At 36.9% G+C, this 19,625-nt stretch overlaps 3 protein-coding genes across 5 annotated transcripts; 1 reads left to right on the top strand and 2 right to left on the bottom strand.

Moving 5' to 3' along the window:
• Positions 1–4,579: 4,579 nt before the first annotated feature.
• On the bottom strand, positions 4,580–8,437 carry LOC110423927 (Integrase-type DNA-binding superfamily protein). Its single transcript, XM_089784981.1, has 8 exons — positions 8,002–8,437; positions 7,107–7,758; positions 6,925–7,007; positions 6,481–6,569; positions 6,277–6,350; positions 6,125–6,175; positions 5,826–5,902; positions 4,580–5,358 (listed from the first exon to the last, which is right to left on the bottom strand). The coding sequence occupies exons 1-8, from the start codon at positions 8,159–8,161 to the stop codon at positions 4,796–4,798; spliced, it is 1,749 nt and encodes a 582-aa protein (XP_089641107.1). The 5' UTR covers positions 8,162–8,437; the 3' UTR covers positions 4,580–4,795.
• Positions 8,438–12,277: 3,840 nt separating this feature from the next.
• Positions 12,278–13,530, top strand: LOC110423928 (transcription factor MYB114-like). Its single transcript, XM_021438362.2, has 3 exons — positions 12,278–12,464; positions 12,586–12,715; positions 12,817–13,530. Exons 1-3 carry the CDS (start codon positions 12,305–12,307, stop codon positions 13,124–13,126), a joined length of 600 nt encoding a protein of 199 aa, XP_021294037.1. The 5' UTR covers positions 12,278–12,304; the 3' UTR covers positions 13,127–13,530.
• Positions 13,531–15,097: 1,567 nt separating this feature from the next.
• ATG12A (Ubiquitin-like superfamily protein) lies at positions 15,098–17,760 on the bottom strand. 3 transcript variants are annotated; one of them, XM_021438988.1, is made up of 6 exons: positions 17,610–17,760; positions 17,401–17,459; positions 16,541–16,609; positions 16,390–16,452; positions 15,490–15,589; positions 15,098–15,326 (listed from the first exon to the last, which is right to left on the bottom strand). In XM_021438988.1, exons 1-5 carry the CDS (start codon positions 17,641–17,643, stop codon positions 15,530–15,532), a joined length of 285 nt encoding a protein of 94 aa, XP_021294663.1. In that variant the 5' UTR covers positions 17,644–17,760; the 3' UTR covers positions 15,098–15,326; positions 15,490–15,529. The 3 variants fall into 3 exon arrangements, with proteins under 3 accessions (XP_021294663.1, XP_021294664.1, XP_021294662.1); XM_021438989.1 differs by having other exon boundaries at positions 15,098–15,329; XM_021438987.1 differs by having other exon boundaries at positions 15,098–15,589; positions 17,610–17,759.
• Positions 17,761–19,625: the final 1,865 nt, after the last annotated feature.

Below are 19,625 nucleotides of genomic sequence, written 5' to 3' on the forward strand. Positions count from 1 at the left end.
TTTAGGGTTTGGCCTAAAACGGATAGCTCTTTCTTAAATCAGGGTATAAGTGATTCCTTCCCCTTTTTTGAAGGATCTAGGTAATGAATCAAAAAATTCAGTTATTTCCCCTATGGTTGATTCCTTCCTTTGTGAAGATGCAGAAGAAAACAGGGGATGGGAGACATTTTCAGGCTTATGCAACGAACCTGAGTTTTTTTGAAGGATGTTCTTAATTTCTTGACAAATACCAAAAAAGCAGAGTCATAACAGGAATGGGTCAAACAGGTTGTTGAGAAAACGCATTGGTGAAAGATTAAAGGCTTTCTTTTGTTACCTTTCTGTTTTTCCACCTTCTCAGATATGACACAGCAAGAGAGAGATAGAGACAGAGAGTCTAGGCGGGCTTCAACGGTTGGGGGCTAATTTTGGGTGATTGATTTACATAGAGAGAGAATCTTAAGACCTGTCTCCTTTAGAGGACAGAGATAAATGGGGAAAAAACAATAAGCACAAATGAAATGAAGGGATATCAAGATTTGGTTGATATGTTGTCAACGGCCATGATGGATTTCTTTTTCTTCTTTTTTTTCTGTCCTCTCAAGGAGCCAGGATTATGTCGACCCATCTCCTTAAGTTTAATCGTGGTTTTTTGGACTTCAGGGTGTGAAACCAGGGTCCATAAGTAATTTGATCCTCGTTTGTACCCTATAAAAATCAGCCCAAATTAGGTCACATGCCCATTGCCCCACCAATATCTTTCTCCATTTGGTATGGGACATATGCTTGGAGGTCTCTTGCCCTTTTCCCACGCATGAGAAATTTCCATATCAATAAGTTCCAAAGGAAGAAAAATCTGCGCTGTCTCTGTATCTCAAGGACTCACTTTTAGAAAAGTTTAGAACATAATAATGCACTTGACCTTATATTTGTTTGAAAAGCTGATCAAAATCGGATTTCAAATCTATGAGAGTAGTACAAGAAAGAATCAAGTCATACTTATACAGTTTATGTTATGTTGCATGTTTCCTCTTTGGGCTGTTTTGGAGGAAAACGAATCTGTTTGATGGTTTAGATGGAGTGAGATCCTTGTGTTGAAAGATATGTAACTTTTTGCGATTAACGGTTAGTTAAACTCGCAACCTCTTTGATGGAAGTAAGACCATAACTTCTACTACAAAAAATCAATGCTATGTGTTGAACAATTATTATGATGTAGTTTGGTGATATTCGTATATCTTATCCAATTAAATCAAAAACATAATTAGGTCGACGGGTGAGTGAAGATGTACAGAGTTGATTCTGAAGCCTGGGACTATGGGCACTGGCAGTCTCCTGGACTTGCAGCCTAAAGGTTAGAAGGTAAGCCCAAAACAAGTTAAATGTACCAACAATGTTCTGTTCGCTTAGCCATTTTAAGTGGTAGAATTTTCTTTGTACACTACTAAATACAAATTGTACATTAAAAGTAGAAACTCAAAATACCTATACATAAATTTGTCGATTTCAATTTTCATTTTCTGTTTCTTTTTGTGACTGATATCTGAGCAATATTCACTGAACTTTTGACTATGTTGAGCAGGGAAAGGTCACCTCTAGAAAAAGAGCGTGGTCACATGGGAGAGAGATGGAGCGGGAGCAGGAGCAGGAGCAGCCCTTTGGTGCATAGTGTTGTGCAGCTAGAGCAAGAAGCATGTTTGGCCGGATCCAGTGTCACCAGCCGCAGCACCGCAGTCTCTTACAGTGTTCCACATTTTGTCAGCACAAAACTGTCCTTCACCCCCTTAGAAATTGACCTCAAAAGAAGAAGGGAAAAAAAGAGAAAAAGGAAAAACCCAAAGGATCTAAGGCAAAGGGGTTGCTCTTGTCTCATCAATGACCCTCTTGGCAAAAGCTTCGACCACAATAAAGACCTTAAAAGCGATGTCATTGTTTCATTGTGTCAATGGCAAACCCGTCATTGCATATCCAAGTTTTACTCATTGGCTCGTCCATTCATATATGTTAAATATTTTGTATGTGAGAGAAAGAGAGACAGCTTGTGAAGGTGTTGGAATTGCAGAGACAGCCAAGGATTAGAAAATAAATGGAGGGATGGGCCAAAAGCGTTTCTTCCCCTTCCATCTTTCGAAGGCAAACTCATAGATTTGCATTATGATTAACAAGTGCCTTGGAAATCGATGCTATGTTTCTACTAGATGCCTGTATTCAGTAACTGGCTAAGGGCATGCGAGGTGTCTATAAGAAGGAAATTTTGTCCTTTGACAAATTACGAATTTGTTGCTTTTTGGACATTGGATGCCTTTTATCCGTTGGTAAACGATTTGGGGCACTATATTCTTAGGTTTTTTTTTTTAATATTTAAGTAACATAAGTCAAGTTTATTCTTACTGTTTGTATATGAATATTTGATTTATTAATTAAAATATTATCTTTTATTTAAAATATAAAATTTGAATTCTCTTCTTCAATAAGGAAAAAAAATTTATACTTACTGCTCTCTCACATGCATTTTTCTCAAATTGTACAGCATTAGTGGATGAGTAACTACTAGTTGAAGTTATATCAACTGAATTATCAAGTTGGAAACCTGTTAATCCTTTTGCAATGGAAACGATATATTCCATGCCCTTTATATTTACCGATTTCGAAATCTGATTCAAGGGTTCTGACGTCTGAGTTGGAAATGCTGGTTTCCAAGCAGCTCTCAGCGGTCAATTAGTGCATAACTGAGAACAATCAATCTTATCCAATTCTTATCTTCATCATGAATGTAAACAGGACAATGCAACCCCCCAAAAAAACAAGTCGAGTAAAAACAAAGTGGCCAAATGGGTTTCACGCAATATTTATTATAATACTATTAGCGTGCCATAGCCATGACCTGTCAAAATCAGAACCAAAAGCACAGAGCAAGTAACACCCATGGCTGGCTAAAGTCTTACTAATTTCAACAGATCATAACTAAACCATGCAAAATGAAAGTACCCTAGACGGCTATACCTAGAATCCTAGCCCTACCCCCTTACACCCAGAAACTTATGTGTATATATGTAACAGTAATCCGTTTCATCTAGCACTATTAGCTAGCTCTAGCTCTACAATCTACTAAGATTTACATAGATGTTCCAGGTTGTAGATTGTGTTTGGGAGAGTTTGACGGGGAAATGTCTCTGCATGAAGTGTCTTGTCCTGCGGATTTTGTCTTCTTCTTCCTCTACTGTGAATGGGGAAATCTCTGCCAGTTTTTCCTTTTTTTCTGCTAGATTTATGTAGATCCCCCTTCTGCCCCGAATCTATCTCTAAATTTTCCGCCTGCAACACTCTCTCAGTCCGTACATATACTCCAACTTTGGTATGCCAAATTAAATCACCGAAATCCCTATATTTCCCATCTTTCGACTCTGGCAATAGTTCTATCCATCTCATCCTCATGCACTCGATGTACAAAATTACAACTTCAAACATAGCCTTTCTTTCTTTCTTATTATTCGCAAACAATATGAAAAATAAAAATACATTAACCGTTTATATATATATATAAATTTATTCTTTGGTAAAGTAGGACAAAACAACAGTGATTTCAATGTTTCCCCAACGTGGCAAAAATCAGAGGAGCCAGCCAGAACCCACATTAGACGAGCTTTTGTCGCCTGGTTGGAGGTGAAATAGCGTAGCTGCAAGAGGGCGTGGGGGTGGGTCGAGCAATGAACAAGGCTAGCCTGTTGCTTTTCTCTCTCTTTTGTTCAAATACAGAATAAAGCTAACTTCACCGCACAGAGAGAAGAATAAAGCTACAAGGCACGCAAGTTAAGGCACACCGCACACCCCTTGGCTTAATTTCTCTCTCTTGGATTGTCAAACGAATCAAAGCTAGTCCCGATGGAAAACAAAATCCTAATCTTCGGTCAAAGTAGGTATCCAGTTTTGACTTGTTACTCAACATATATCAGCAACTTGACTATGCCCATCTCCCTTCTCATGTTAATTATACATGAGGACTAATCCTCTGTTGCCCCGTTCTTTCGAACACTTACCCTCCACTTAACCATATTTACGGGGAAGGCGAGATCAATCCCAAATCTTGGTACAATTATTGACAGATTCAGATTAGACAAGCAAGGGCTGGCTGGCCGGCCCGCCTGCTAGCTGTTACTCTGCCTACAAGCTTTGTGGTACTGGTGCTGTGAGCCTGTGATTGTTTTACGACAGAAAAGGACCTTTTGCTAGCTGAACGGCATTAGAAATGAATTTTGAGCATTCCACCAGGCAATCCTTTGGTTTTTCTCAGCCGCTACTTTTTTAATTTTGTCTTTTTTACGTCAAAAAATCCAATTGTTTAATTAATAAGAAATTTAAAAATAATCAAAGCCAACAAAAGAATAAACGTAACAAAACAGAACAATAATTGGTGGTTCGTCAGATAGCATCTCGGCTATTACACGTCCTTCCCTTCAAGCTCTGTATTCCTTTCCTTTCAACTTCGCTAGATTCCTTGCTAGGGTGTATTAGGATACCATGAAAATCACCCATGTTTTCTTGAGAGTTTGGTAATCTGGCATTAACGCTATAAATGTCAAAAAATGGGGTCATCAAGACAGCAAAATTAACGAAACTAAAGGCCTCACCTTTCCATTATACTTTGATAAGGTAGAGAACGGTGAATTCATATTGAAACCAAAACATCTAAAGACCATTGAATCCATTCTATTCTGTGTGACATATCCTACCCTCTTTCTAGTTTTCTATGCTGAAACTAAACCACTTCTCTATCATCAATCAGTGCCTCTCAAATTCTTAAACAATTGACTGCATCTCACTCGTTCCAAAGCGCAAACATTGGAACCTGATGAACCATACCCAAACTCCCCAGCCGGTTTTCATTTGAATTTTCAGTCCCATTGCTGCCATCTTCGAACTTTGGACCCTCTAATGAGAAGTAGCCTTGAGTGTAGTCTCCACCAATGCCAAACTCACTAGCTAATCCAACTGAGCATTTTGGACTTTGGGGGTTAGAGGAATTACGGCCATTTGAAGTTGCCAAGGATGCGTCATTGTTAGTGTTACTACTTTGATACTGCCGATTATCATCTGAATTTGCATTCCAAACCATGTCAGCCACTTCGCGAGATGCTTCACCGTTTGATATAGCTAGAAGCGGTTGAGCTGATGTTGATGAAGCACACGAATTATAATCCTCGAGAGCAATCGGGGCAGAGTCTTTTGGTGAGCGTTTTGCAAGGTCACCCCCAATAAGAGTAGAGCTTGAGCAAATTCTCTTAACATCATACCTACTTATGTCAAAGTTGGTTACAGCACTTGTCCCCCTAAACTTAATTGCAGCAATATCATAAGCTTCAGCTGCTTCTTCTTGTGTGCCTATTATTGCATATCACAGTTAGGATTTTTTGGGAATTGACAGCTTAACTACATTAAATTTTATGGATAAAAAGTGAAGGACAAAATTATAATCCAGCTGCCAATTTCATCAAAGCATGTCTTTGAATTACCTAGCCGTGCAGTATAAAGGAGATTGTAAGGGAAACAAAATAAAAGAAACACTGACATGAGCTGGTGGGACAGTTCAAGAAACTTAAAGCAAGAATTGAAGATCAACTGGATCTGATTCCATCATAAATGATTCTCAACTCGGATGACACTATTTATTAACCCAATTGAACTGGTTCTTCAAATTATTTCTACCATCAATCCTGAAACCTATAATCATTAACTTCAAAGTCTATAATAACTGAACTAATTGAACAATTATGAGAGAAGTTGAGACATGACAATTTCTAAACAATGAACCAAAAGTTAAAGAAGGAAAAAGAGGAACTGAAGCTTACTAAATGTTCCAAGGTACAAGTCCTTGTTTCCAGCAACCCTTCCGATTCTAGCTTGCCACCTTCCATGCTGATGGTGCCTACACAGAGAAAGAAGAGAGCTTGACACGTAAGAGGAAAGATTGATAGATATAAAGTTGGATGGCATTTAAAATAACGTACCAGGTATACGCATTTGAGAACTGAGATCATCTGAATTTATATAATAATGTTTGCCTATTATTGTCTATTATAATTGAAAAGGCTGCAAAATGCAGTAAATAATGGAAACTTTATCATCGAGGTCGTTTTCTTGCCATTACCTTGTCACTCCTCTGTACACTGAAGCTCCTCTCGAAAAACCACTGCTTTTTCTGTCAAAAGAGTAACATGTTAATCAACGTTACAACGTCCTTTGTCTGTCTGTCCTTTTTCTTTTCCTTCATCTTTGAATTTAAATGTAGAAGACTTGTACCTTCTCAAATGAGCTACAAATTCTTGACGGGTCATGTTCTTCATCTCTTCCAGCTCCTTCTCGTAAGTACTCAACTAAAAGGACAGTATACTTTCTTATACAATACTATAAATAATATATAAATGATTCTGGCTGGTACTTGACCCATAAAATAAACTGTCGAAACCCAATGCAAAGAACATTGTAGTTCAGCTACGAACTTACAGGAAAATTTATATGAGTTGTTGGACCCCAATACTTCAGAGCAGCTAAGTCATAAGCCCTTGCTGCTTTCTCTTCCTTATCATAACCGCCTGATCATAGAAATTTTAAACAAAAAGAATAAACCATTAAAAAAACACTGCACAGAACCCAATGTTCTTTGTTCTTCTAGTTACATACTCCATAAAAAGTTAAAAATCATTTAAATGTTTAATAAAGAAAAGACAGGCAAAAGGATATGGGAGTTCACTTACCAAGATAAACTGCAGAGAATCGAAGGATGAGAGAACCAGGAAAGTGAATGAAACATAAGCATTAGTATATTCTTTCCAGGAACCACAAAAATGAAAAAATAAAAATAAAGAATCGGTAAACAAAAAACATAAAAGAGAAAAGAAAAACAACAGTTATTATTGAAATGAATCTTATGCTCCTCTCAAGTCTCACCTTGCCTCCCTTTCCTTGTTTGTCCCTCTTTCCTACAGCTATTATCCCATAAGTGAGCCTCATATCTTCCGGTCCATCTATGCCTTTAAACAACAATATATCGTTATCAAAAAGAAAAAAAAAACAACTTAATTCTCTATACTTGAAAGACGTATATCAACGAAAGTCGAAAGGTAAAATACCTCGTAACACCACGATATTGAGAAGTTCGTTGACCAAAAGTATCAATAGATTTGCGAGGAACTGGTTCTCTGGCAAGGCTCTTCCCAACAGGTCGTTTACGGTTATCAACCCCTTCCAATGGCGCAATTGCAGCCATCGTCCCATTTTGGGAGCTTGGGCTCATGGTAAGGGAGAGTGTCTGAAAGTTGCAATGATTACTTGCTTCACTCGAAGCTTTCCCATCTGAAAATGGCGTTTGTCTCAACCAGGATTTGAACCCTGAAACCGAAGTTGCACTCTCGAAAGGCACATGGTACATGCCATTGTTATGGTTATGGTTATGGTTCTGGTTAGGGTTTGGGTCACACTGTTGGAGGCTGTCATTAGCCATTAGGGTTTGAGGGTTTTCGTTGTATTGGTAAGTTTGGATCAAAGAAGATGGATTTGTTAAAGTCTCTCCACCTTCCATACCCCCATTAGTGTTATAGCCTGGTGCTACATTGACATTGATTCTAGTTGAAACAATGTTTTGGTTTTGGTCCTCTTGGGTTTGGCCATAACCTTTGGTCTCCTCAGATGGAGAGTTTGAGTAACAACACCCCAAGAAATCTTCAAGTTTGGGACCGTCCTCACTTTCAGTTGCACCGCCAATATTGTTTTCATATCTCCAATCTACAAAATCAGGCGTTGGAAAAGAAAGCGAAAGAGGTCCCCATTTCTTGTTGTTAGATCTTTTCAAGTATATACACCCCAAACATGAGCAAGATAGAAAACAAAGAGAGACTTTTCCCCCATGCAACAAAAATTTAACCATTAAAACAGAAACATGCATGCTGCAAAGTTAAAGTACCAATATACTACATAGTATTATTTCCATGGTGAATGATACTAGAGAGAAAGGAACGAAGCAAAAACCTTCGGCGCCGTTAGAGGAGCGACGAAAAGGGTCAACAACGCAAAGAGAGCCATCGGAACGCAAAGGCATGACGGAAGAGAAACCTCCATGGTCTTCTCTGCCAAAGCTTTCATCGATTCTTAGGTGTGGAGTCAGAGAAAACCCCAACCAGTTACTCATGATGATGATGGTGATGATGAAACCCTTTTATCAACACAATCTATTACTCTTCCTTGTTACACCCTTCTCTAGAAAAACACTACAACAATTGAGAGAGAGACTTCTCCCTCTCTCCTCTTTCTCTTTCTCTGTTTTGTCCCTCAATAAAGATGTTTTGAGTGATGTTGTTCTCTTCTTTCACTGTTACTTGGGTGCGGGGGTAGTAATTGGATCTTAAAGAGCTCAAACTTCAAAAAAAAAGAAAACTTTCTTCACACAAACAAAGCTCTTCTCGTCTTATATTCTCAGCACTGTATCTGCATCTGTTTTGCTAATGGTTGCGTTGGGTTTCGTGCCTCTCTTTCATTTCCTTCTCAGTTTTTGCAGGGGTTGCCATCACATAAATATTTATATTATTATGGCGACAAAAGAAGAAAATTGGAATATGGCTAAGCATTTTTAGCCCCGGTTTGCTACAACGGTGACCCATGGATTCTCAAATTTCCCACACTGATGAGTCCATTGAAAATTAGATGGGATTTTGATGGACCGTCAGGATTTGAGTATAGCCTGGTCCAGGGGAAATAGAGCAGCAAATCTCTGCTAAAATTGTTTTAAGGGCTTTTGTCAACAATTGGTCCACGTAACGCTGGTGGCATGCAAAATGCAATGCAATGCACAGTACACTAGCAGCGTAGGGTCAAGAGTCTACTCGCTGCCAAATTTTGAACATGTTGGAGACTGACCAGATATGGGTGTTTTGCTTTGGTAAGTTTCTAGGTGGATTTGAGACTTCCGCTATGGCAGGTTGAACTTAAAAAAAAAAAAGCCCAAAATGGTTCAAGGTTAAAAAATGGCAAAGAGCTTAGGGGTAGGTTCTCTGTCCAAGTAGTTGGGCTCCACCAAGGAGTCCATGTCAAAAGAGATCTTATGGATCCAAGGATCATGGGTTAATCTTTGATGAGCAAGGAAGAGCCCAAGGAATAGGAGGAAATGGGAAAATAGAAAAGCTTTCCTTCAACTAGTCGGGAGGAACAGAAATGGGGAATTGACAGAGGACCCTGTCGCTGTACTAGGATTGAAAATGACTTCAATTTCGGCAGATACTATAAACTAGTATTACAGTATTCTTATTGCCATTGCAATCTTATCCACAAGATGAGCTCCCCAACCACATAACTTCTGCAATGTAACAAGCTAGAAAAAGCCTATCATTTCGTGATAATCTAGAAAACTTCTTCAAAAAATTAAGAGCATGGTTAATTTAATTTGACTTACCAAATTAAGAGACTAATTGCTAGTATTATAAAATCATTTGCTCTAAGTCTATTGCAACATGGCATCGTTGAGATTAAATAAATTCAAGCTACTATAGGATTTTATAATCCTTGATTTGATTCCCTTAGAAAAAGTAGCAGCTATGATTCCAAATATCAATGTGCTCCTTTACCCTAGGGTTTGAGAAATAATGCATTAATGCATTAATGAAGACGTGTCCAACATCAAATGAGAGCTATATACAGCACCTTCTACCTTTTCTTTCTTGTGTTGTATCATAGATGAAGGTTTATAGCTTCACAGCCATTCCACCTGTACGGAGTAGTCAAGCAACGGGGATTGTCTCTCTCCATCAATTGTTTGAAAAATTTTGAATTTTTTTATTAATAAAGTGATGGGTTAGTTGAGAAAGAAAGGCTCGAAAAGATTGTTGTAGCTGAGCTATGAGACATAATTGATTCATAATTATGTATATATGATTTGAAATCCCTTTTAAGTACTTCGTATTCAAAGGATGTGAAAGATGTGAAAGACTATGGAACTTCAGGTGCTGTGACGGCTCCATATATCAAAGGTTCTATGATTTAATTTTTGGTGCAGTTATTATTGAGGTTTTGTATATATATAAGGTTCTTCTACAACATCTGCAGAATTGCCGATGCCTGATGTACTTGGAATCTTTTACTTCCTTGCAAGCCCAAGTGGAGTTCTCCTGTCAGCATCTTAAGGGGCTAATTCCCATTGGTTTGCTGGGCATAATCATTAAATAAATGCATGTTTTTTTGCGTTAGATTAGGGCGCAAAAGATCTTCGACACACAGTTGAAAGAGGTCCCTATCTGCATTTGTCATAAATGCATGCAATTACATATTTAATTAAATATAGATAAAACTAAAGGCATCTTTGTTTGGATTTATGCAGACTAAACTCTAGTACACTATGGTTTTTGTTCTCTAGTTATTCCATGTCTTTTAATCACAAATTAATCCAATCTTTTCGGTAACTGATGATCGAACTTAAATAAATTATGAAATATTTGCTCTTTCCCCTACACATTGCATGTGATCTTTCTCTCTTTCAGTGTTGGAGAGACTGGCACCATGAAAATGTTGTCATGCATGTGACAGATCAGTTGCTGAAGATTAATGGAATAATATCAATTGAAAGATTTCAGATCAGTAACAGAACTTTACTATTATTTAACATTTTATTCCCCTTTCTTCCTATGAGTCAAGAAGAGCATGTATCCATAGAAATCTGTCGAATGAATTCATCCATTTCAGAAGATCCAGCATGCCACAAGGTTCCAAACTATTAGCTATATACTAGCTAAAGGGATGCAAGCAGAATCTACTTGGTCTGTCACACACCATTATTCTTGGTCCAAGCAGTTAACCAGCGATGATCACTGATCACTTTCTTTTGTTTTTCACCTAACCACTTAAATAAAAATTAACCCCTAACCTAATTCCACTTTGGGGTTAAGCCTATTCTTCTTTATCATTTATATTTAATAAGAAGACACATGCTAATTTTGAGTAGAAAATATAGTATAAACAGAAAGATAAAGAATTTGGTAATTTGCTTATGTAATGACTCACGCATAGTCGCAAGTGAAATCAAAGACCAAAGCTATAGTCAAAACGTTTTCATTAAGAAATTAGAAATTTGGGTGTGGTGGCTTTCTTCCTGGTGTATACATGATACTAATTTTTATATCTCAAACATTTAAATAGGTTAATTAAGTGAAGAGAAAGAGGTCAACGTAGCTAAGGATAAGAGACCATAAATTCACATATGTTAGATTTTATTCCTATTCCATAAACTTATATTTTATTTGAAGGTTATCTTTGAAGCTTTCCTGGTCATAATATTAAGGTTATAAATTACAAAAAAAAAAAAAGGAGAACAAGATGAGCAAGTAGGTAGCTACCAGGGGATTATTTTGATAGGGCGCAAGCATAGCTATTCATGCCATAGTCATATGGGTCTTGGAACATAGTCAAGACAGAGACTTCAAAGCAATGCTGAAAGCCAAATAATTAATAACAATAAAGGTGCCTTAGCTGAGTCTAACTACTAATTACAGTCACAATTATTGACAATTATTCTTTATGCACTCACTTAATTAAGGATTATTTCTGTTTCATGGCTCTGAAAAGCACATCCTTTAAAGACAAAACTATCCTCCTTACCTTTAATATATGATAATTGTATTCACCTCCTTGTCTAGTTCTCTATCCATAGGTTCACCCTTTTGTCACTAGACCTTTTGGCATAAAACTTAATGCTTTTCACATACTTTAATATATTTGCACATGCTAAAGAAAAACTGCTGAGATGATAAATTACCCTCCATTTGCAACTAGATGACAAACTGCGAATGCATGGTGATCTGATTACTACTCCATAGCCCTCTGATTTGTAGACATTTTTAACCCGATGCCCAATGTCATCTTTTCTTTCTTTTTCTAAAAGCAGTCACAGGCGCACTATGCATAGAGTATTATGTAAATACTCTCTCTTCTTTAATTTTTTTTTTTAAATGGCTGTCTAGCAGCAGCCTTTGTATAGAATCCTGCAGCTTGTACAAACTTTACAGCATTCTTATTACTCAATGATCAAAGCCATCATCGATGTGCTTTTTATGAGGTTTGCTGCCAAAGGCAAAGGCCGAAGCTCATAAATTATCTTTCACAGACATATATATATACGTCCACGTATTTAGGTGGTAGTTGAGGTTCTTCTTCAACACCTAGAAGGGTAGATAACACAGTGACCCCGAAAATCTTTCTAGATAAGTAACATACGTCTCCCTACCTCAATCCAATTCCTCCGTCTTTGTCTCTCTCTCTTTCCGATCAAAGCACTCAACCAGAAGAAACGATGGCTCCTCTGAAAGACGAGACCATTAAAATGGAAGAAAATGTGTCCCCTAAGAGAGAAGTCAACAAAGGGGCATGGACAGCAGAAGAAGATAGAAAATTGGCTGAGGTTATTGCAGTTCATGGTGCTAAAAGGTGGAAGATAATTGCAATTAAAGCAGGTAGCAAATTATTCATGTGACTAGTACTATATATATATATATATATATAGCCTACTCCTTGATTAAAGCCAATTTTATTGATTTAAGACTTGATGGGTGTGCGCTTTTTCTTTTTTGGCAGGCTTAAATAGGTGTGGTAAAAGTTGCAGGCTGAGATGGATGAATTATCTGAGGCCGAACATTAAGAGAGGAAATATATCAGACCAAGAAGAGGACTTGATACTGAGGCTTCATAAACTCCTTGGAAACAGGTTGACCCAGAATTATAAACATGAATTTGGACGATAGCAATATTTTCCAGGTTGATATTAATGATTGAACATCTTTATTTATCTGATGGCTTTCTTTTCAGGTGGTCTTTGATTGCTGGAAGGTTACCAGGAAGAACAGATAACGAGATCAAGAACTATTGGAATTCTCATTTGAGCAAGAAAATAAACCAGAAAGAGAAACAAAGTGGAGCTACAACAAGAGAAGGCTGCAAAGCTCAAAAGAGAGTAGTGGAGAATGCCAAAGAAGTGAGGGAAGAGAACACATCTAGGGAAGGTGAGGACTCAAATATCAGCTTTGATGTGGATGAGTTCTTTGATTTCTCGAATGAGGATCCCCTGAACTTGGAGTGGATGAGCAGATTTCTTGAAGTTGATGAGGGTTTTAATTGAACTTTATGGAAGGTGCAAGATTTGTTTCTTTCTCCATGATCATGAATTCAATGCAATCCAAGTTTATCTGTAAGACTTGTTTGCTATTCATGAATTTGGCAGGGTTCATGTTTTGTGTCAGCTCTCCTAGTTGCTCAAATAGTGAAACAGCAGCACGACACTTTTGATTGCTCCTAATCACTTAGTGCAGAGAATATCCTTGAGTTTTTTCTTTTTGTCCACGCTGATACCGAATACTCTCTAGACCAAAGTAAAAGAAAAAAGGAGAGAGAGAGAGAGAGAGAGAGAGAGAGAGAGAAGATTAATTAGGAAGGCAAATGGGGAGGATAGAGCAAAGCGATTATGTACTGTAGTTTTGGACTGAAGGTCTCAAAAGGGTATGGAGATTCTTTCTGTATACGACAGAAGTGGTTGGGAAGAAAGAGTTAAAATAAAAGTGAAAACGCTTTTGTCTGAAATACTGTGGACAATATAACTTATCAGATTAATCCGATGAGACAAAAAGCTTCATGCAAGTTGAAAACGCTGTACATTTAGGCCATAGCAAAAAGAGACTTTTGGCCTAAAAAAGAGGGACTTGTTTGGTCCCAAACAAACGTTCGTATGGTAGCAAACAAAATAACTTTAGTTGAGAAGAATTGATGTCTCATCAGTCATTCAGCTGAGCCTATGAGACGACCGACTGCCAGGCAAACCCATATCTGATACACGCTACTGCAACTCATCCAAGTGAACTTCTTTGATCAAACCTGCTCTCCTAAACCCAAATGATGACAGATTATATATTGCACAGAAATAGTGGGTATCTATTCCTGTTGTTTTAACCTTGCAACTTTTTCATATTTCACTCCCCCAACCTTTTTTGGGGCCAGATCAGAAGATAGCCTTAATGTCTGGAAATAAGCAGTTCCGCAGAGACTTGAACCATTTTGGTGGAATGTTCAGAGTACACATATGAGACACATTTTGCTCCTGAAAACTTCTTCCCATCCCAATTTACTATAAAACTCATGTGGTCATTCCCTTTTGTCTCGTTTGAGTCCTATTCTGATGCATTGTGAATTCAGATTCCCAGCACCAAAAATTCCAACAAAAACATTATTAGAAGACGAAATGTTTGCCAGGGTCAACTTACGAACGAAATAATTAATGGCCCGTAGAAGATCTGAGCTAGGACAAAGGGTCATATCTGACAGATTCTTGTAAAGAATCTCAAAACTGCTTTGGGGCTAAATTTTACCAGTACGGACTTAATCATTAAGGTTTTGATTTAGTTTAATGCCATTCTGTTGTCTCGATACACAACCCTCTAGTGCTGGGTGTTTGGCAGTGGGTCCTGCCCTATCAGATTTTATGGTTTATATTACCTCAAATTAGTCTGAAAGCAACGGCAGGAGAGAACCAGTACAACTTTGCATTCCCCCTTGAAATTTTCATCTTTTATGTCCATCTTTGCGGTCTATTCAGCTTGAAGAAGCATGACTGCAGAATCATGACTGCTTCAAGTGCATCACATCGCCGTTTACTTGTCTACCATGAAAACATAATAGCAAAAGATTCCCACATTTTAGTGGCTCCCACCTAATACAAAACCTGATCAGTTGAGCCGATGATGGGCTATAAATGTCGAATAAATTGCGAGGGTTGCTCCAGAGGGTCAAGCGTAAATGAAATCCTGACTTCCCACTCAACTATCATCTACAGCTTTGAGATGGTATATCCCAGCTATGACGTCGTTAGCCATAAAGGGTACAACAATCTTACAAGTTGGAACCACATTCGATAAAGTTTCTGACGCATGGCATGCATTTGATATTAGTATTAGATGGGCAGCGCTAAAGAGTAATAACTTCTGAAGGGAGCAAAGGTACGCAGCAAGCAAACCAAGGACAATTTGTCTTGGCATCAAACGCATTCAACAATTGCCGCCAATCAACAGAGAAAAAATTCACAGGATGCACTTGAAGCATGTGAACCAAGAGAAGTTTTCTCGATTTGAATTATAAACAAGGTGGAATATACAGGATGCATAACGCCAAACCGTATAGCTATGTTAATGAAATAAAAAATAAAGAAAAGAAGAAAAAACAAAGTGACTGATGCACATTAACTGCTGCTTCAATCAATGTCTCCTTGATCAGAATGTTCAGAATACCACCAATAATATTCCCTTGTTTGTGTGGAAGTAAGAAGTTAGTATCTGCTACAGAAACACCATTATTTCAGAGATAAAGAAAAAGAGGAAACAAGCAAAATTAAAGAGGAGGGTTCTATGAGGACTGCAAAATGGAGAATTGAAGGAAACAATTCTTTTTTTTTTTTTTAAAAGCTGTTGAAGGAAACAAATGAACAGGTGATATTACAGAATGAACAGTTTTATCTCAGCAAATCCATCACAGAGAGTTAGCCCCATGCCATGGAACAGGCATAATTAACCACCAGTTTACCATCAAAACCAAAATTCTGCAATGCAAAGGCGGCTATGGTTAGACAACAGAGAAACATAGACAAGACCAGCTAAGCAATTAAATAAAGCATGTGGCTTGTGAAAATTGAACTTATTGGGAGACACAAGCAAGTTACAGAGAGGCATCCTCCCCTCCAGAAAAATTCACTCCATTTTTCAGCAATTATGCAAATAAAGAGTAACAAAATTTCTCTTCATTTTAATTCCAATGTGGGCCAGCTGATAGATAGCAGTCATAATCTTCAAGGGTTCTAATTAAAAACCAAAATGTCTAATGGTGTAGGCATTAGATGTAAATCAGAATCTACTCTTTAATTGAATAAACATTTTTGTCAGAATACACAGAACAAGCTATTGAGTCTGTGAGGTAATGGACCATTTCATGTGAAAACTCATCTGATTCAGCCATTCTGGGCCCAAACATTATTGTTACATAAAGGGCAATATTTGCAGATTTAAGATAAATAAATTTCTCTATACATGCAGACAACACAGACAATCAGTAAATGATCCCATCAAAATCATTAGTTAATCTACGCTACGCCCAAGTTTAATGCCATTTAGTTGGAAGTATAGTGATCTTTGTCATTATCATTATATAAATGAAAAACATGTTGTGTCAATGTTCTGACAACAACACTTTGCATCACCAAACGAGTAAATTTTCTAAGCTAATCTAGCTATGAATGAATATACAACAAGTCAATTCCACAACATAGCATCTATAAATACTCCCAAAAGAATAATTAACAGAACTAACATCAACAAGAGAGAGTGTGTAAGTATTATGACTTACATTATACAGGTCAATCACTAATTCATCTGGGTTTGGTGAGAAGGCACTGTTGACATATACAAACTACAAAACAAGGGATAAGAAATTAATACTATGCAAACAACAAATAAAAATAAATTTGACAAAACAACAATATACAAAAATAAATTACCAGTGTATCCCGGTGCAGTTGCCGGCGTAAAAAATCAATTACTTTAGCAAATTTGTCAGTTCCTGGTATCTGCCATGGCAAAAGTTTTTAACATAAGAAACATACATTTCAGCAAATAACAACCCTGACATGCAAGAAGTGTTTGAATGAAAAAATCTGGCTTCAAATGCATAGTTTATCTATAATACTTCACATGGAAACTTGAAACATTGGACTAAAGCATACTGAAGAACATGATTTGAGGAATGGTCTCACACTGAAGCACAAAACTCCATTCCCAGTGCCGACACTTCATCATATCAACTAAAAATCGTACAACTTATTTGTGTGCAAATTAAACTAAGCTTCTAGTCACAAGTCCAAGCCTAAGCCATCAAAAACATGCTCATTGGTTTGTAAGTGCTTTACATGATTGAAAAACAAGCCGCAGATTCTGTAAAAAAAATCAATGAAATAAAAAACACGAAGCATGTCTAAGAATGAATGAAACGAGATGCTCTGTCTACATTATATTTCTGGCCCATTACAAAAACACTAGCAAAATTTCTGCAAAAAACTTCCAGTTGTTTTCCTATACAATTCATATTTTAATAAGAGAGCCTAAAATTGAAAAAAAAAAAAAACTCATCAGTTTACATAATCTCTTTAAGAATTAATTAGAAAATCATCCCAAAAATAATTTAATCGCTATCAAGAATTAATTTTTAAGATCAAAACTCTGATGGGTATATAAATTTATCTTATTATTTGCGCAATATTGCAATTTTCCTCACAAAAAATTATTCCATAATCTATACTGGAGAACCCGTAAAACCTCTCGAGGGTATTAAAATTAATGCAAATAAAAATCAAAGAAGTACCTTGAATTTGGCTTGCTTTAGTATTGGGGCATCCCCAGTTGCTCTCAAATGAACAACAACTGCATCAAATTGAAAAACCCAAATAAAAGAAATTGAGAAAAAATAATTAATTATATAAAAAAGAAGCTCAAAAACTCAAAATTTTGAGCCTACTAAACATTTTGATAAATCGAAATACGAATCAGAAGGGTAAGGTTCATAGTTTTGACCTTTCCGAACAGAAGTAGGTGATTCGGCTGCCATTGTTGCCTGAGCTAGGACACGAGTCAGATGAATTTCGGTGCGAGGATGAAAAAAAATTGCTACTTCCACGGTAGATTTCAAGTTTCCAATCTTCTATGGGCCATGGTGAAACTTGGGGTAGCAAAATTGAGCTCAATGTAAGCCCATGTCTAACACTGTTAGATTTTGAACCCTTATAATCGAATCCAAAACGAGGCCCAGTTTATTTTTGTTTTTGTTTTTTCATTTAATAAATTGAATTTTATTCCAAAAAGAAGCAGATCACGTCTCCCACGTAAGAGGAATGGAAGGGGATAGCCACCAAGTAACTAGCTAGCAAAGATGGTTTGGCTTATACCCAAATGCATACGAAGATTTACCAACAGAGGAAGTAGAAAGAACCTCCTGCCCAAGAGAGCAACAATTTAATATACTTTATGGTTCTTTTATTTATTTATTTTAATTTTAACCTAGAACAGTATTAACCCTTGTAATTTTTAAATCCGGTCTCTATCCTTAGTTATAAGCAGGCTAGGAAAATAGAAAAATTGTAGGGAGAAAATGGGAAAGAACCTGCCATTTTCATTCTTCACCTTTAAATTAACTTCTTGTGCATAAGTAAGTGGGGAAAAAGAAATTAATAAAGGTGATGTACCTACCCCAAAATCTAATCCTAGAAGCTATGATTTGCCTAGTTAATTAGCAAAATCTTGTCACTTTTTCTTTTTGCTAATGAAATGTAGTCGCTTATAATGGGCAAGGAAAAAGCTAGAGTCCATGTTTCGATTAAAGAACTGAAGATTGTAGACCTGATTCGAAAAGGAAAAGCATGCTTTTTACTACCGCACGTTGATTAGTGAGAGGATAATATGTGTATTTGAATGATTAAACTTTAAACTTAAACATGGATTACATTGATTCAAACTAGAGGTAGTATTATCTATCAATCTTTGTGTATTTGTCATTGATCTTTGTCAGATCTATGAAGAGCTTAAATACTCTCTTAAATGATTTATTCGATTAATATTTATCCGTTTATATACAAATTATAACATCAATATAGAAAGAAAAAAATCTGTATAATAAAATGTAATGCTTAAATAAAGGTTGTAACATCATATAAGTAAAGAAATTAAGGGAATTAGATCAGGAAATTATATCACTAAATTAAGAGGCATATCTGTCATGATCCCCAACATAACTATCATGATCCCCATTATCTTTCGTTATGATATCTGTCATGATTCTCTAATATCTTTTATTACTTTCCCTCAAGTTGGAGTATGAAGATTAGTAATGCCTAACTTGGCCATTAAATCATTGGAACGATTTCGTCCAAGAGTTTTGGTAAAAATGTCTACCAACTGAAATTGTGATGAGATGGATCATGGAACAAGGGTTTTGGACTGGATGTATTGTCTGATGAAATGACAGTCTATCTCAATATGCTTGGTACGTTCATGAAAAATTGAATTCGCAGTAGTGTGAAGTGCAGCTTGATTGTCACAAATAATGAAGCTAGTGATAAGTGTGAAATTCGAAGGTCAGTTAATAATCTAAGAAGCCATACAATCTCACTTGTTGTATTAGTCATGGCCCTGTACTCTACTATTGTGGAAGAACGAGAAACAATTGACTGTTTCTCGGTTAGCCATGAGATAGGAGACGAACCAAGAAAGATGATGTATCCCCGTGGTTGACCTATGTGTTGTTGGACAACCTACCTAATTTGCATCACAAGAAGCTCTTAGGGTCAACTGACTATTAGCAAGAAGTAACAAACCTTGGTGTGTGGACCTTTTCAGATATCTAAGAACACATAGAGCTGCAACGAAATGAGGCTAACGTGGGCAATGCATAAACTGACTTAGTACATGAATGACAAAACTAATATAAGGTCTTGTGTTGGTGAGATATAATAATCTTCCAATTAACCTTCTATACTGCCTTGGATCTGAACAAAGTGGTCCTTCATCAAGAGCGAGCTTAACTTGTTGGTCCAT

This window comes from Theobroma umbraticum, unplaced genomic scaffold (assembly GCF_002168275.2).
Source record: "Theobroma umbraticum cultivar Fairchild unplaced genomic scaffold, ASM216827v3 scaffold_204.0, whole genome shotgun sequence".
NCBI lineage: Eukaryota > Viridiplantae > Streptophyta > Magnoliopsida > Malvales > Malvaceae > Theobroma > Theobroma umbraticum.

Bases quoted from the DNA above. Each gene is read 5' to 3' on its own strand.
- LOC110423927 (XM_089784981.1), bottom strand. From the start codon at position 8,161: ATGAGTAACTGGTTGGGGTTTTCTCTGACTCCACACCTAAGAATCGAT. The intron at 7,008-7,106 runs GTATTTTACCTT...TGTTGTTTAAAG, and splicing joins CAATATCGTGGTGTTACGAG to GCATAGATGGACCGGAAGAT. The intron at 5,359-5,825 runs GTAAGCTTCAGT...ATGCAATAATAG, and splicing joins CTTGTACCTTGGAACATTTA to GCACACAAGAAGAAGCAGCT.
- ATG12A (XM_021438988.1), bottom strand. From the start codon at position 17,643: ATGGCAGCCGAATCACCTACTTCTGTTCGGAAAG. The intron at 16,610-17,400 runs GTACTTCTTTGA...TTGCCATGGCAG, and splicing joins TAAAGCAAGCCAAATTCAAG to ATACCAGGAACTGACAAATT. The intron at 16,453-16,540 runs GTAATTTATTTT...CTTGTTTTGTAG, and splicing joins AACTGCACCGGGATACACTG to TTTGTATATGTCAACAGTGC.
- LOC110423928 (XM_021438362.2), top strand. From the start codon at position 12,305: ATGGCTCCTCTGAAAGACGAGACCATTAAAATGGAAGAAAATGTGTCC. The intron at 12,465-12,585 runs GTAGCAAATTAT...CTTTTTTGGCAG, and splicing joins GATAATTGCAATTAAAGCAG to GCTTAAATAGGTGTGGTAAA. The intron at 12,716-12,816 runs GTTGACCCAGAA...CTTTCTTTTCAG, and splicing joins CATAAACTCCTTGGAAACAG to GTGGTCTTTGATTGCTGGAA.